The sequence below is a fragment of the Phalacrocorax aristotelis genome, chromosome 6, assembly GCF_949628215.1.
Source record: "Phalacrocorax aristotelis chromosome 6, bGulAri2.1, whole genome shotgun sequence".
Classification (NCBI taxonomy): Eukaryota; Metazoa; Chordata; class Aves; order Suliformes; family Phalacrocoracidae; genus Phalacrocorax; species Phalacrocorax aristotelis.
Genome location: NC_134281.1, coordinates 49826961 through 49844822, shown reverse-complemented (window position 1 = coordinate 49844822; position 17862 = coordinate 49826961). Strand labels below are relative to the sequence as shown.

Genomic DNA, 17862 nt, shown 5'->3' with positions numbered 1-17862 from the left:
GAAACATGTCTTCCTGAACTGTCTGTACAGGGAGGTTCTCTCTAACGTTTTTTACTACATGGTGTGACAAGTAATCTACCATAAACATTTAAACAGTACAAAGCTAAAATAAGTTATTTAACTACTTAATTGAATGACGCATGGATAATTTTTATTTTGACCTTTACTGTGTCATGCTGGTATTCCTGAAACTGTTGTTGTAGGTGTTTGGCATCTCAGCTAATTATGCTAATAGTAAAAATACTTAACAATAGTTATAATAAGAAGCTGAATTTCAGTGCGCTTCTGGAGTGCTGCTTCCATTATCTGCACGTTGTCCAAACATCCAGCAATCCATTCAAGACAGGTTTCCAGTAACACTTAAATTTCTTGCCTATGTGAGACTACATGCTGCTAGCCCTAACTTCTTACAGTGACTGTGAGCTGTCTGATAGTAATTAGCTCAGTATACACTATGTGTGTTTATCACTTTGATATGCTAGCGGCTAGCACATCAGGATTTATAAAAGGAAAATAAGATTTCGTATATCCTGTCACCCCTGTTGATTTTACCCTACTGGATTTGATGGAAGAGTTCAGAGACCAGTTGTCTTTCATGATGGAAGACAAAGTACAGAATGGTTACAATGGTAAAAAAATGCTGGCCTGCAGCTTACAGAAAGCGGTTTTATTAAAGACTGAATTATGTGTACAGTTGGACCCAAATTTGAGACACTTAGTTGTCTTTCTTAATCCAGCTAAACAAAAACTAAGTGCAAAAGGTACATCCACTAAGGAGCGAGGGGAATTTGGTACTGTCTGTGGGATGAAAACTTGAGAAAACATTATAGCTGCATTTCAGGAAGCTTGAAGATTTTTACAAAATATAGTACTTCTCAGATTGACTAATTGCAAGCATGTTCTTTTATCCTTCAAATACACAGGTGTCATGCTTTGAGCTCAATAAGAATGGTTAAAAAAAAAAAAGTAGTTTTCTAATATATCTTTCTAGTACTGTGTATACTAACCAGAACTTGATACTCCTCATGTGTGCTTTTTTCATGACACTGAGAGTCATGCCCATGCAGAAGCACCTGGTTCATACTCTACGAATGGCTTAAGCGTGGTTCTGTGTTTCCAGGAAGGCTGCCTCCCTATGCATGTTGATTTCTAGTTATCCTAGGTGTTAAACTTGGGGTTTGCTTCTCTTTGCACTGGAGAACATACAGCTTAGAATCATCAAATTGCATTTCTTAACATACAATTTGTCATTACAAAGCAAGTACACAAATCGGCAAAACTGCCTAGATACCTTTATCCTTTATGTGGCTTTCAGAGCTTTCTGAGGAAGCAAGTACAATACCCAAAGACTCCAACCTCACTAATTGCAAGTAAAATGTTAAGTCTTGGAAAGGCAAAACTGGAAGAGAGTATGTAATGGAGACTTGTGGAGCTACTTAGGGGAAAAAATGCGCTCATAGGCAGTGAAATAATTGAATGTCTTGCATTGCTTTTTTTGACATTTGTTCTGTTGATCTCCTGGTAGATGCATGTCCTCTGTTCACTGAAGACTAGCTGAGAGGGCTAGCAACAGCTCTTCTTGCGATCGTGTTTTTTGCCATTTGGAATGGAGTGAGACCCCAGTTTTATTTTAAAGAAGCCACTGTAAGGCCCCAGAGCAAGGAAATTTCATCTCAGAAATAGAATGGTTAATAATCAAAACATGTTTATTAGTCACTGAGATCACACCATTCAATCTTTAGTGTATTTACAGCACTTCATTATCATAAAAATCACATTTTAATGTGGACCCTTAGAAAGACCTTTAAAAGGAAATCAAGTGGTCAGGACTGACTGATGTTAAGTGTTTTGGACAGCACCAGAAGATCAGAGAGTACAAATAAATAAATTATAGTCACTGTCTTAGAGGAAAGCTTATGAGTTGTATAAATAATATGGTGACTGTAGGAATTTAGATGTTTAAACATTTAATCCTAGATAATTGCAGTGACATATTAGTAGCAAATAAGTCTTTATTTTATTAAATGACTCAGACTGGAGCTGTGCACTGTGAAGATGGTGGCAAAAATATGCGACCCTGAAAGTTAAATTATGTATTCAGTTAGTTATTAGTATGTTCTCTGACCTTTGCATTGATCCCTGTTTTCAGGACAGAGGAGAGTCTGTTTGCAGCATTGTTTTGTCAGTTTAGCAGACACTTCAGCAGAAGGGTCCGCTGATTGTAGTTTTTTTCAGTTTGAGCTTGAGGCCCAGTGATGTTCATAAACCTAACAGCTGGGCATTGTTCTCAAGCAGAAGGGAAGAAATACATGGCTTGTCCCTGAAAAAATTTTGGCTGTTGTTTCTTTGGGATGGAACTGTATTATGCTGCTTGGTGAGGAGAAGCTTTTGTGCCAAACTATAGAGACTTCATTTCTCTGTGCAGACATTGATAAGAATTGTGAATTAGTTTATCTTTGTCTGCCATTTTATGTGATTTCTCTTAAGAGCTAAGGAGTGTTTGTTGTGTTTCCACAGGTTAACTTAATTTCCTTTTTGTCTAAGGCCATTGGTAGTTTTATTTATAGTCTTATAAGTGAATGATAATTTTTTTCCCATTCCATACGTGCAGATCTGCTGTTTAGTTTGAGGGAAAATTTGTTCTTGGGGAAACTTCATGTAAGTGCTTCTTATTCTTGCTGTGCATTGATGTGCTTATCTCATTTGTGGTAGGAAGTGAGAAGACTCCAGATGGTTCATGGAAACAAAAATACTGATGTCAAAGACTGGAACTTTCACTGTCACAAACAAAAGTATTTAATTCTTTTTCCTCCTGCAAATAACAATATTCCTCAGTGATGATAACACCAGATGCAAATGTATCTTAGTCTTTCTTCATCACGTATATGAACAAATAGCGTTCTAACTCTTAGCAGTCCTTTTTGCCTAGTTAGATTTTATTTTACCACTAATGTCTGTCTAACTACAGATGGTTCCACTACTACTACTATTCAGGTGATAGTTTCAATATTTAAAAGCATCCCAGGAAAAAAAGTAGGGTGGTTAAAGAGGATTCCTGTTGTGTTTGTTGGTTTCATACTTTCCTTTCTGTGCAGCGTGTGCTATTCAAGTGAGCTTTATAAATTAAGGTCAAGTCTTAAAAATGTATTGCACATCTCTGAGTAGTCAGTGAATGTCTGATTAGAAAAGCCCCGGTAACTCAGCTGAGCAGGTCCCTACCAAAGTTCAGATCCTGAGTTACTTTTTCTTTTCTCTGTAGGCAGCTTCATTTGAAACAAGCCTTGGAATGGCAATTGGGTGCGGGTTTCTCTCTTCTAGTCCCCTTAGTCTTGGGACAGTTTTTTAAGGGCTATGTCTTGTCTCATATTGGACCACCACAGGCCTTTATTTGAGACTATACTTCAAACTTAATAACTCTTAACATTTTGATTTCAAAAATGCTTTTTTCAAAAGATTAGAACTCTGCACTATTAGTAAACAAATAATTTTCTGCAGCATGCACATTTTAATTGTGTATTATTTTTCACTTTACAAACTTCGTATTTTCAGCTAGTATTTTAATTTTAAATATATTTGTGTCTTAGACAAGGAAGATTCTATATTGTTTTGGGCTGAGAGTCAAATATTAATGCAGATAACTTCTCAGTTCTTGAAATGTGATCCAGAGCTTCTTGTCTGTAACGTATAAAATTAGGTAAAACTCTTCCAGGTCCTATTGATAGGAAGCAATTGTTTGTTTATGTAAATTAAATGAACTTTTCACCTATCACTAGGTCTAGTTCATTCATAGAAAGACAGAGGGAGTTTACACTCCCAATGAAAATTACTTGATTGTAACTTTGTTTATAGTCATTAAACAGAATTTACACAGGTATAAGTAGGTATTTTATGTTGTTTTGCTCTTTCCCTGTGAATGAGACAGTGAGACAATGTTTGTAATGTGAACAAAAATAAATATAGCTGGAAATCTGAAAGCTCACTTGCTAAAGAAAAAATTAGCATCAATGTTGCAGTGAATCAAGGCACCCTGCGGAATGTTCTGATAATTCTCCTTTTTATGGCCAATATGAAATCATAGGGCTTTTTATATGCACAGCTTAAGATACAGCTGTGTTTCTGCTGCTTGCCTGGTTCCTTAAGCAGTTCCATTCTAGTCTTTCTTACAGTCTAATTGTAATAAAAGATGTTAAATTCAGTGTTTTCTGTGTAATAAATGTCTGAATAAGTCAGTAAGAAACTGGCAAATGAGAAGAGTTTTGGCTTGTTGATACCATGGATTATGGTTTTTAATAAATCTAAATTTACACCTCTATTTGACTGTATAAAATCTGATAGAAAAGAACATAGAAGATAAATGAGTGATAATGTGTAGGATGCTAAGGAGAACTTGCAGTAATATTAGTCAGTGATGTTGGGACACATCATGCTTGGCACATCATCTGAGTTCAGTGGAAGAAAATCTTCAGAGAGAAGGTGTTACAGGTATCTTAAAACACCAAATTTTATTACAAATCATATTTTTTGGTCATAATTCTTTTACTCCTTACAGCAGACAGGATTCTAATGTACAGATGATGAATTCTAGAGGTGATAATGTTTTTTTATCTGACTGAGAGTTAGTTTCCCGGCTCTATACAACTTTTTTATGTTTGAAATACTCATGCTAGTATACCAATGATAAAGAAATGGTGTGGCCTTCAATGTCCAGTGTCTTTGTTCAGACTGGTTTTGTTTTCAATGTAACTAGTGAGCATGTAGTGGAGTTTTGAGCCTTGATATATTGATAGTGGTTTCTTAGAGCTTTTGTAAAGTTGATACTCTGTTGCTCTTTCTTCCCCAGATAAAAATCTTCTGGCTTTAGGCATTTACAAGCTGAATTCAAGAATTACACTACCCATTTGTCTCTTAGTAAGGAGGTCCTGAAGTAGGATCAAATATTTTGCTTGTGTAAACCATTGTGGTGTTATTTGTATTTTCATATAAGGACCAAACATTCGAGCTGATATCATTCAATCACAAATTACCTTGCCTTCTAGACTGTGGTTTCATTAGGAATCAAATGATTCTGCATCTCAATGATCCTCAGAAAGGCAGTAATAGTGTACATAGTTGTAAATATTTACTTTTTCTTTTTAACAAGTTTTTTAATGCGTTCCTACAGCTGGGAACACTTGGCAAACAAGATAACAACTTGAACTTCCTTGGTGAAACAACATTAAAGCTTCTGATTCACTGGTTCTGATCAAACATGCCTTGGAGCTCTTTCCTGAAGAGTTAACAAGAAAAAAACCTTCCCATTAGAGGAACAAGATAAGGAGGGGGTATCTCATAGAATAGATTTCTGATACAGTGTCTTTCAGGAAACATTATTTTTTTGTTTCTTTGTTTTTCACTGTGGGATTAAAAATTTTTTTACAGGAAGATTTAAAATTGTAACTTTTCTGTTGTATGTGCTATAAGTGCAAATGACTGGACAGAGGAAGATATAGGTATTAAGAATGTTAAATGTGTGCATATTACACTGTATAACTATTGAAAACACTGCTGTGGCAATAATGCTTAGCTTTCCGGTAATTTTGAAAACTTAATATTGACACTGGGTTAACTTTATATGTTTGCCTTTGTGGGAATGTTGGGATTTATTGCAAAAAAAAAAACTGTAAAACCCTTTTCTGTCTTAAAATACTGACACTTTTATATAAAGTAATATATTTTGTAAAGCTTTTCTCTCTTGTTGATGTAGTAAACCAATATATTATAGCCTCTAAGAGGCTATGTTGATTTAATGTCATTTTTCCTGGTTCTACTGCCTCTGACGTTTTTTAGGCTGCTGCTGCCAAGTACATGAGCTAAGCAGATACAGTTAAAAAGAGTTTTAGTTGCAAGTTCTTATTCAGCCTGCAATTTTGGTCACATTTGGGCTCACCTCAGCTTCCTGGTAAACTGCTGGCCCTCTTCCTTCAATATGTCTAGTTCAGGCTAGAAAGTTAAGGCAAATTGCAGTGCTAAATACTAAAGCATAAATACCATCATTCCATTGCATTAATTGATACTTCTTTGGATACATATTTAGTATGCAATCTGTTCTGTAGGCCTTTAATTTTCCTTTTCAGTGTATTTTAAAGTATATTAGAGCAGACCTAATGACAGGATCAGATTTATCTTTTGTTAAGGGTATGTACCCACATTATATAATGTGATGAGGAAATGCTGAGAAGAAAAAGAATGCTTCTCAGCTATGTGCACACAATCCTGACACAACAGGACAAACAGTACTGTATTAAAAAACAGAAAATACAGCTTCCAATGTTGACTATTTTTAATGCTTTAAAAAAATTCAGAAAGTGTCAAGTTATCATTGAGTTGCATTACTCATTTGTTATCTTCCTTACAAAATAGGGTAATATTAGTGTATTCTTTGCCAGTTTATTTTATTTAGGTTTTTGTTATTTTCTTCCTTCCAACAGTTTGCTAGAATTCACTTCCAGATGACCTTAGGTGGTTGTGTTCATTAGGCTTAATAAAAAAAAAAGATTTCTCATCTCTCTCAATCAATTACCTGTTCATAGAAAACATTTTTGGAGATTCCCCCTCACCTTCCCAGCAATAGTTTAACATGTTTTGACCGGCAGATTGGAGTATTTTTCAGTCACAGTTGAGTATTCTTGCTTGTTTTAAAGATCTCTAGGAAAAACATTTTTTTGAGTTAGTTAAGCACTTCCTTACATGTAACTGTGTTGTCTTTGTGTGATCTGTTATATCTTAAATGTAGGTCATAAAGACAGGTCTTAAGAAGTTTTTTTTCCCTAACATTCATCTGTTGCTGATATATCAGTCTCACTAATGGTGTGTAATTCATCTGGCAGTTCATGGAGCTACTTTGACATGCATCCACCCTTCCAGTATTCATGTGCCATTTGTAGATTAAGGGTTTGTGCTGTGTTACTCTCTTGCAGCACCATTAAATGAACATTAAAAAAAAGCACTGCTGAAAATCATTGCATTGGTATATGTGCATATTCTTTTATTTTTTTGCTTGAATTGCTTGGGAGACTTTCCCTGTGCAGTGGAATGGAAAACATGATTGAGAAGGTTCCTTGTAGCTGTAATCTGAAATTACCAGATCAGGATTTTAATGTGGTATATTAGTGTAATCTTGCACATCAGGAAGCACAATTGGTTTCTTGTCTTTTGTCTGCAGCTGTTGTGGCAATCTGTCTGGTTCTCCATCTTGCTGAGTGTAATATCCCCTATGTGAGATTTCAGGTGAGAGAAACAGTCTTGTACGTATTTCTAGTACCACAACTATTTTAACAGTTTTTCTGTGCACATGTGGTAAGTGATCGAGCTGAAAAATGCAGAGCTACTCACTATTCAAGAAAAGCTTTTGCCATTCATCTTCATATCCTTCATATCAAGTTATGTGAGCAAATGTTTGTATACCTTTGAAGGGACTGATAGGAATAATCTTTGCCTAGCAAATCAAGGTTGTGTGACGCTTTTATCTTCAGCTCTAAGCTTTGCAAGACTCACTTGCTCTTTGAGCCTGATTTTTAGCTTGTGGCAAAAGAGACAAGGCCAAAGTAAATTAAGAAGTTTTTCTTCTATCACCTTTGAAAATAAATTAAAAGAGAGAGGCTCCTGGTCCTTTTCACACTGTGTGACCAAAGTGTTTTTGTTACGTGCTTACCAATGCTTCAACTTCTAAAGCTTCAAGAATTTTTTCTTTTCAAAAGTGGAAGCAGAGTCCTTAAAATCACAGCAGTCTGTGCTACATAATCTATTCTTCAACCATTTGCTCTGGTAGACTAATTCAGTAATTTTTAAAGAATGTAAGCAAAACTTTGCTCTATCACTGCAAAGAGTTTCTTTATCCATTGATTTTGTATGTTGTGTAATATTTTTCTGCCCTTTGTATGTGTTGCATCTTGCTTTGGGGCAAGGACAAGGAAAGATGTCTTCCTGTGGGGTTTTTTCCTCCCTTGTTTAAGAATGGTGACGTAAACCACTGCTATTTCCATGTAGTTTGTCTATGAGCTGCAATATTAAAGCTGGGTTTTGATGGATGAGTGAAATAAATTACAGCCTTAGGAAAGACAACTCTATTGTTGTCAAGGTAAAACTTTCCCTCTTCATTGTTTTGCTGACACAATATAGGCATAGCTCTTAGAAAATGAAATTTTAAACTGGCCATGTTGTACATAGCATTTTTAGAAACATAATAGGCTGTCTGGGAAGAGTGCACTAGATTTTTTAAATATTTGAAAAGTGAATTTAACAGTATATAAATGTGCAGAGTCTGATTGGGGTATGTTTCTTCAAAACATTCAACAGCTATGTAGTCTTTTGAATATTGCCCAAGTGTTTAATGTGCTTAACACAATGTAGTATGTACTAAGCCTATCTCCTGTAGAAGACAGCCTAGATTCTTTGGTGGGTGTGAGGGGCTGTTACCTTTCCACTGTTCCTTTAATATCTTTGTGGTACAAGTCCTGGTGGGAGGAGTTGCTTAAGTTGGATGGCTGTTGAAGAAATGCATATGGAATGATGTTCTGAGAAGTAGCATATACCATTAGGTTGATGTGAAAGTTGTGTGTAGGCAGGACGTTGCAGCTGAACGGATATTGTGGTAGAAGTAGGTGTGCCCTTCAGTGTTGGTGCTCCATGTGCTCCTTCAGCTGGGGTACTCTTGATTTAGATATTATCAGGTCTGAAAAGCTTGTAACTCAAGAAGAAAGACTAAGGATTTGTAATTTACTGGTAAGAAGAGACTCTGCATAGAGGGGAAAGAGGAACGGTAGGGAAGTGGGCACATCCTTTGGTTGGTAGGGGTTTGCGAATGTCTACATACTGGGTGGAAAAAAGAGATATAAAATACAGAAATTGCTTGTAACATGACTTAGTGTACTTTTGCTTCTGACTTTACTGGGTGAGATGTATATATATGTGTGTGTGTTGGAGGAGAGGTGAATGTGCACCTGAGGGGGGAAAAAAAAAATCAAAACAACAAAGCAAATAAAAGCCATAAAACCTAAAACCACCACCAAACAACCCCAAAACCTTGAACAAACAAAGAAGCATGGAATTATAGAATGTCCTGAGTTGGAAGGGACCCACAAATATCATTGAGTTCAACTCCTTCCCTGCACAGGACAACCCTAAAATTCACACCATGTCTCTGAGGGCATTGTCTAAGTGCTTCTTGGCTATCGTCAGGCTTGGTGCTGTGACTGCCTCTCTGGGGAGCCTGTTCCAGGGCTCCACCACTCTCTGGGTGAAGAACCTTTTCCTAATATCCAGCTTAAACCTCTCCTGGCACATCTTCCTGCTATTCTCTCGGGTGCTGTTATTGGTCGCCAGAGAGAAATCAGTTTCTATCCCTCCTCCTCCCCTTTTGAGGAAGCTGCAGACAGTGATGAGGTCTGCCCTCCTTTTCTCCAGACTGAACAAGCCAAGTGACTTTAGCCATTCCTCATATGGCTTCCCCTCTAAACCCTTCACCAACTTGGTGGCCCTCCTCTGGACACGCTCTAGTAGCTTTGCATCCTTAATGTACTGCACACAGCACTCGAGGTGAGGCCATGCCAGTGCAGAGTAGAGCAGGACAATCCATTCCCTTGACCGGCTCCAATGCAGTCCTTGATGCACCCCAGGGCATGGTTGGCCCTCTTGGCTGCCAGGGCACACTGTTGGCTTATGTTCAGCTTGCTGTTGACCAGAACCCCCAGGTCCCTCGCTGCAGGGCTGCTCTCCAGCATCTCATTCCCCAGTCTGTCTGTACATCCAGGGTTGCCGTGCCCGAGTTGCAAAATTCAGCACTTGCCCTTGTTAAACTTTATATGGTTAGTGATTGCCTGGCTCTCTAGTTTGTCTAGATCTCTCTACAGGGCTACTCTGCCCTTGAGAGTGTTAACAGCTCCTCCCAATTTTGTGTCATCAGCAAACTTAATTAGTATTCCTTCCAGTCCTGCATTCAAGTCATTTATAAAGTCATTAAAGAGTACTGGCCCTAAGATGGATCCCTGCAGAATCCTGCTAGTGACTGGCCACCAGCCTGATGTACTGTGACCCTTTGAGCCTGACCTGACCCAATTGCCCACCCGTTGCATTACGTGTTTATCCAGCTGTGTGCTGGACATTTTGTCCAGGAGGATACTGTGAGAGACAGTATCAAAGCTTTACTGAAATCCAAAAAGACCATATCAACTGGCTTCCCTTGGTCAACTGGGTGGGTCATCTTGTCATAGAAGGAAATTAAGTTTGTTAAGCAGGACTTTCCCCTCATGAACCCGTGCTGGCTGGGACCAATGACTGCATTGTCTTTCAGGTGTTTTTTGGTAACTCCCAGAATAACCACCTCCATAATTTTGCCAGGTACAGAAGTGAGACTGAGAGGCCTCCTCTAGTTACTGGGATCATCCCTGTTGCCCTTCTTGAAGACTGGGACAATGTTCTCCAGCTTCCAGTCAACTGGGACATCTCCAGATTCCCAGGAGCACTGAAAAATCATTGAGAAGAGGTCTTGCTATGACATCAGCCAGCTCTTTAAGTACCCTCAGATGAATCTCATCTGATGAGATGAATCTCATCAGGCCCCATTGACTTATAGGGATCCAGGGGGAGCAGCAAGTCCTGCACAAGTTTGGGGTTGACTGGGAGTTTGTCATTCCCACAGTCATGGTTTTCTAGCCCAGGGCTCTGGGGGTCCCAGAACCCATCATCGGTGTTGAAGACTGAGGTGAAGAAAGCATTAAATGTGTCTGCTTTGTCCCTGTCCCTGTTTGTGAGGTGACCGTGCTCATCAAGTAATGGGCCAATGTTATTTCTGGCTTGCCTTTTGCCATTAACATATTTAAAAAAGCCCTTTTTTTTATATATCTTGTTTTTTTCTCTCAAATGGAGAGACAGTCCTGTTTTTCTTGTGTCTGCCAATTTTTGTTCCTTTTGTTGATTTGGATGTTAAATTAATTGTTGATGTGGAGTAAAATTACTAGGCTTATTGGACATTTGTTAGTGAGGTAAGGTGTACCTGTCAAGCTAAGGACGTCACACTAAACCATCATCAAGACATGTGAGATGGTTGTGAAAATGAAGTAGCAGCAAAGAAGCAGCCAAGGAAATCCTGTGTAGCCTTATCCCTGTTTCCTGATGCTCTTTCTTGTGTCCCCTTCCCCACATTCTTTTTTCTGGCATTTGTGCTGCATGGGAGGAACAGGATGTAAAGAGGGTGCCCAAAGCTGCAGTTTAAGAAAGGGGCATATTCTGTTTCTGTCCTGGGTGCGGATGTGCTTGGGGAGGAGCCAGGTGGGCAGGGTACCACTTCTATTGGCATTAGCTTCTGTGTGTCTTCGCAGAATCACAGGTTGGAAGGGACCTCAGGGATCATCTAGTCCAACCTTTCTAGGAAGAACACAGTCTAGACAAGATGGCCCAGCACCCTGTCCAGATGACTCTTGAAGGTGTCCAATGTGGCCAAGTCAACCACTTCCCTGGGGAGATTATTCCAATGGTTGACTGTCCTCACTGTGAAAAGTTTTCCTCTCGTGTCCAATTGGAATCTCCCCAAGAGCAACTTGTGTCCATTCCCCCTTCGTCCTCTCCATGTGACTCCTTGTAAAAAGGGAGTCTCCATCTTCTTTGTAGCTACTCCTTAAGTACTGGTACATTGTAATTAGATCCCCTTCAAGCCTCCTTTTCTCAAGGCTGAACAAACCCAGCTCTCCCAGCCTATCCTCGTGTGGGGGGCTTCCCAGTCCTTTGATCATCCTGGTGGCCCTTCTCTGGACCCCTTCCAGTCTGTCCACATCCCTTTTGTATAGCGGGGACCAGAACTGTACACAGTGCTCCAGGTGAGGCCTGATAAGTGCTGAGTAGAGCAGGATAATGACTTCTTTCTCTCTGCTGGCGATGCCCTTTTTGATGCAACCCCTGTTGGCCTTCTTGGCTGCAGCAGCACACTGTTCATTCATGTCGAGCTTCCTGTCCACCAGGACCCCCAGGTCCCTTTCCACAGAGCTGCTCTCCAGCCAGGTGGATTGCAGTCTGTGCTGCACTCCTGGATTATGTTTTCCCAGGGGCATGACCTTACACTTCTCCGTGTTGAACTTTGTAAGGTTCTTGCTGGCCCACTCTTCCAGCCTATTCAGATCTTCCTGCAGGGCAGCTCTCCCTTCTGGAGTGTCTACTTCCCCACTCAATCTGGTGTCATCTGCAAAATTCATTAGGCTACACTTGATCCCGTTATCCATCTTCTGTCTGCCCTTTCCCTCCCCCTGCCCCAACTCAGCCGGACATGGTGGAAGAGCAACTAGAGCTGCTGCATCAGCCTGACAAGCAGAGCTGTGTTTCCCCTTCCTCAAGGAACCTAAATGCGCTGGTGACAAGACAGTCATGGCAATGGCCTATGCAGGGTGGGAGTGGGAAAAAAGCTGGCTTTTCTAGGGATTTATGTAAGCAAGCAGTACATGGACTGCAGGGATGACCAGTAGCATCCTGTATATAGGGTATTTCAACGGAGTTATGACTAGTTCAGGGAAGTAGCTAGCTATTGAAGGATCCTGGGAACATTTGTTGGAATTGAAGCATAAGGAGTTTGAGAGGGTAGGCTGGATGAGATTTTTAACTAACCTGCTTGTAAACTGTAGTGCCCGTGGTGGTGTGGGTTGTTTGTGGGTGTTTTTTTTTTTCGGTATGGTAATTTTGGACTGTCAGAGTTTGGAAACACATGACGATTATAGATGTTATAGACTTCTAGGACAGGCCATATTAAAAGCGTGTGTGTGTATTTCTGTATGTCTACTTACAGATATTAATACATATGTAACCACATTCTGCCATCCCAAATAAAAACAGCAAAGACCTTCTGCCCTTGGCCTCTGCAGCTCTCAGAGGCATGCTGGGGGACTGCTCATGTTGTGATTTAAAATGCTGTAGCTTACTCTTGAGTACAAACAGAAAGTGTGGTAGATGTCTTTTCAGCTCTCTAAATGACAGAAAAACAGAAGGATATGGTGCTGGAAACAGGTCTACAGTACCTTTGTGGAGAAGGTCAGAGGCAAATGAAAATGCAAGGTTCTTTCCTCCAAGATGTGTATGAGGAACCTTAAGATTAAAGCAGGTTTCAGCTCAAGCAGTTTTCTGTACCCCAGGTCACTTGTTTTCGTGCCTCTCCCCACTCTTACACCAGCACAGCTGTTTGCAGCTGTGTGATGAACTGGGTAAGTGAACTGACCTACTTTAAGTTACCCAGGTCTCTCTCTTGATCTGGTTTAGACAGTGCAGTGACTGAATGTCTAACCATAACCAGCGGGAGAAATTGTATCAGCGCAGTACCTCTCAACCTGTGAAAGGTGCACCACTGAAGCAGATGAAGAGCAAAGCATTCCTGTCCCTCAAACAAATAACAAAGTTACTATTATGAGGTGCCAAAAGATTTCATGATTAAAAGGAGACAGGTTCTAAGAAAGGTTGAGAATGAGTGACTCAGAGCTAAGTAAGGATTCTATTTCAAATCCAGATTCAATGTTTTTTCCCATGTAAAACCACTTATTTGTGTCCTTCCTTTGTTGTGCCCCCCAAATATAAAAAAAAATCCTTGAAGTTCTTAATGCAGTAGTCGTGGTCTGGATTTGACAGTTTGAGGCATAACACTGTAGACTGAATAGATTTGAATTAATGACTTCAGAAATAGGTCTGGAATATTCAAATTTTAATTAAAACTCACTCACTACTGGTAGATTAATTTTTGATTTAAACATGATTTAAAACTATGTTAAACCATATGGTGATGTATCATGGAGGCAAAGTGTTCCTTTCAGTTCATTTTCTGCCTCAGATGAGATTTTTATGAGGATAAGCAAGGCTGAACTGCTGTATAGCTTGTGAGACACATTTGAAATGAAATGGAGCAATCCATTAAGACATGTGGAACGTGTTGCACTACTGCAGAGAAGGAAGAACTTGAACAAGTTCGTCTGTGTAGGCTGTAATGGGAAGTGTCTTCAAATCCATGTGTGATGGCTATGCTTGTAATTCTTTGGGTGTGAAATGAATTTGACACCTCCAGAACAATTAAGTATGTGAGGAAAGCACTGTGGTTGTGCTTGCCACTGTTCTACCTACTGCTGTTTTGATTGAAAGTTTGCTGTATGCTGTGAAAGGAATTTACATGTGTGGGAGTGCTTCTGACAAATATATAACTAATTTTGCTTATAGTAACAACAAAGACATTACACAATGGATGATCTTTATCCTAATTATTGTTTAGTGATGCGTATAGTCTTGTAGTAGAGCTGTAACTTATAATAGTTTTGGGTTGCAATTAGACATTGCAACAGTTTCTTTATAGGTATATTACTCAGGCTGGATGGAATAAACATTCAAGAAATTCAGATAAAATACTCTTTGCTTTAGCAGGAAATAGCTTCAATCAAAACTGAACCTGATTTTTCAGTAGCCTTTTTTGCTACATACTGTAAGAGCAAATAACTGCTGTAGCATAATTGCCTTTTTCTGCTGTTATTAATGATATTCCTTACGGCAATAGTGTTCAAGGACCATATTTGACTGGGATCTTGTGATGTGCTTTCTGCGCAGATATATGGCACAAAAGAGGGGGATTTACAATTTTAGGCGGGTTGTTTTGTGTATATGTGGTGTGGCTTTTGTTTTGGGTGTGTTTGGTGGTGTGTGTTTTTTTTTTTTTTTTTTTTTTTTTTTAACAGTCTCTTGCTTTGGAGATTGTATGTTTCAGAAAACAGACACGTAGCTGTCATTAACAAACTTCTGCTTGTTTTTCTTTCTGCAGGAGATGATAACAGAGTCCACTCCATTACGCTGCAGGAAGCTCAGCAATCCTGACATCTTTTCATCTGCTGGGAAAACCAAGCTCCATCGTCAGCTAAGTCAAGATGACTGTAAGCTACGAAGAGGTAGTTTGGCAAGTTCTTTGTCAGGTATGCCATTTTGTAAAGGCCACAAGACAATTCATTAGTATTAAAGATGCAGTATTAGTTGTTGGCATAACAGTTGTAATAAAAGATACTGATGAGTCATTTGTTTAAAACTACAGTGACCTCTTGTTGGGAGGGCATATAAAATTTTATGTAAGAAAAAGATGCAAAAAGAAATATTAGTAGAAAAGAGTGAGAGACTGGATTTGAAGTGAAATTCTGTATGTTGCCCGGACTGAAAAGTTAGAAGCTAAGGCTTAATGTGTGAAGTTAAAAGAAGGGAGTGGTGAGACTTCAGGCAACACAGTGATGCATTCTTACATTTTTAAGGTCAGCACTGACTGTAAGCTTGCCTACTTTGCCATATTGTTTCTTACTGGGAAGCTGACTTTTATATCAGGTTCAAATTATTATTTAGTTTCTTTTTGGCTTCAAAAGCCCGTAAGCATTTGTGATTCAAAGTAAAAATCTTGTTTACTAACCAGATGTTTTTTCAGTTTGTATGAAGTTTTTTTTTCTTTCTCTTGTGAACACAGTCTTTAGCCCTGTCAAAGAATTTAGTTTGTCAACTGTAGAACCATGGACCGAGCATAGTCTAGTAATTAGCCAAAAAATGACGGGCCAAGCTCAGTAGTTTTCAGAGACTTTGTATGTGGGCTAGGGGATGTTTTCAGAATTGCTTAAAGTTGGTGTCAAAGTCTGTGATGCTGGCATTAGAACATACAGAGCTGCATGACCAGTCTAGGATGAAATAGCTGATCTGCCTGAATACCACTGTTGTTATGTAGGGTTAACTTGCAGCCCATTTCCTCCCTAATTAGGCTGACCGTTTGCCTATTTGCATGTTAGTGCAAGAACAAGAAGAGCTGGAAACTCTCAGGTGGGAGGGGAAGAGAAAGGGGGTGAAACCACCCATTTTGGCAGCAGCATCGGCTTGACTTGAGTGATTGTGAAAATACACCCAGCCCTGGTCCCTCCGTCCTTTATTGGAGAAGATAAATATTTTAATGCTTGAGGTTCTAGGTGTAATAAAATTAAATAAGCAATAAAGTATACACATTTTATTTTGGCTTGGCCTTGTCTTAATGTTTTATTTGTAGTAAGTAGCTTGTTTCTGAAAAATGGAAACATTGGTAATGCGCTCATGTAAGTTTGTTTGCAAAGGTAGGCTAATTGCTAGACGAGAACAGAATTTTATTAACTGCACAGCTGTTGACTGATTATAGTGGCTGAAGATAGTACTGTAGTTTTTGGTGTTTATTTTGTTTTGTGTTTTTTGCCCTTGAGTAGAAGTAAGCAAAGTAAAGTAAATAGGAGGAAGCGGGAAAACTGGAGAAGTTCTGTTTCTTTTTTAAAAATATTTTTTCTGTTTGGAGATAACATTCTTGTAAATTTTCTGTTCTGAAATGAAAATATTCTCCAGAACTTGTTGCTTCATCTTAATGACTTTTCAATCTACTGTAGACTGATTCAGGAAGGGGAAAAGAGCCCCAAGAAGATCAGTTTGACCCAACCAGATAAAGAAAATATAGATGTTCAGATATGTATTTTAAATGTGGGTGTTTGGAATATATGTAGGATTTGAGGCATGGCAGGGAAAGGCTTTATCTTCAGTCTCCATCCTGAAAATAATTCTACCTTATTTTTGCAACAGAAACAAATAAGTTTAAAGAGTATAGACAATCGTGCATGCAAACTGGTTGGCTTAGATTTGACTCTTGATGGAATTCTTCCTGGAACTAAACTGCAGACTTTGTGGAACTAAAAGATGTTGATAACTATATCTTATGGAGATTTAAATGTTACTCTTGCTCTCAAGCACTGGCATTTCAAACTGTTAGATAATTATATGATTTGAATTGCTATTATAGGATGTCTTTGTTAGTGCTTTACTGAGATAAATACAGCAATTTACACAGAATACATAGAATTCTATAGGTTGGAAAAGACCTTTAAGATCAAGTCCAACTGTAAACCTAACATTGCCACTTCACCACTAAACCATGTCCCCAAGGACCACATCTACATGTCTTTTAAGTAACTCCAGGGATGGTGACCCCACCACTTCCCTGGGCAGCCTGTTCCAATGCTTGACAACCCTTCTGATGAAGAAATTTTTCCTCATATCCAATCTAAACCTCCCCTGGTGCAGCTTGAGGCCGTTTCCTCTCATCCCATCTCTTGTTACTTGGGAGAAGAGACCAACCCCCACCTTGCTACAACCTTCTTTCAGGCAGTTGTAGAAAGTGATAAAGTTTCCCCTGAGCCTCCTTTTCTCCTGGCTAAACGACCCCAGTTCCCTCAGCCGTTCCTCATCGGGCTTGTTCTTCAGACCCTTGACCAGCTTCGTTGCCCTTCTCTGGACACGCTCCAGCACCTCCATGTCTTCCTTGTACTGAGGGGACCAAAACTAAACACAGTATTCAAGGTGCAGCCTCACCAGTGCTGAGCACAGGGGCGCTATCACCTCCCTACTCCTGCTGGCCACACTATTGCTGATACAAGCCAGGATCCCGTTGGCCCTCTTGGCCACCTGGGCACACTGCTGTCTCATGTTCAGCCGGCTGTCAACCAGCACCCCCAGGTCCTTCGCTGCGGGGCAGCTTTCCAGCCACTCTTCCCCAAGCCTGTGGTGTTGCGCGGGGTGGTTGTGACCAAAGTGCAGGATCCGGCACTTGGCCTTGTTAAACCTCATACAATTGGTCTCAGCTCATCAATCCAGCCTGTCCAGGTCCCTCTGTAAAGGGACTTGCCTTTCTGTAGTTTTAGATCTCTGCAGACAAGAGGAGTCATCATATTTACACAAAATCTTGAAAATGAGCAAACCATGAAAATCAGGTCCACAGCTGTAAGCAGCTTGAGTGGGACTGGGAAAAAGGTACTAATGTGCTGTGTCTGTGTTGGCTAGCCA

General features: G+C 39.6%; 2 protein-coding genes across 9 annotated transcripts in view; one reads left to right on the top strand and one right to left on the bottom strand.

Moving 5' to 3' along the window:
- MAST2 (microtubule associated serine/threonine kinase 2) overlaps positions 1–17862 on the top strand; it is a 199587-nt gene that overhangs the window by 10097 nt on the left and 171628 nt on the right. For 7 of the 8 annotated variants that reach the window (XM_075097735.1, XM_075097736.1, XM_075097734.1 and 4 more), the window contains one exon: positions 14807–14954. In XM_075097735.1, the coding sequence (XP_074953836.1) occupies positions 14807–14954 (148 nt within the window). Of the gene's footprint in view, positions 1–7201; positions 7267–14806; positions 14955–17862 lie in introns of all 8 variants that reach the window. The other variant, XM_075097738.1, reaches the window with a different exon arrangement.
- The window catches only part of PRDX1 (peroxiredoxin 1), a 262541-nt gene that overhangs the window by 146627 nt on the left and 98052 nt on the right, over positions 1–17862 (bottom strand). The window lies entirely within an intron of this gene.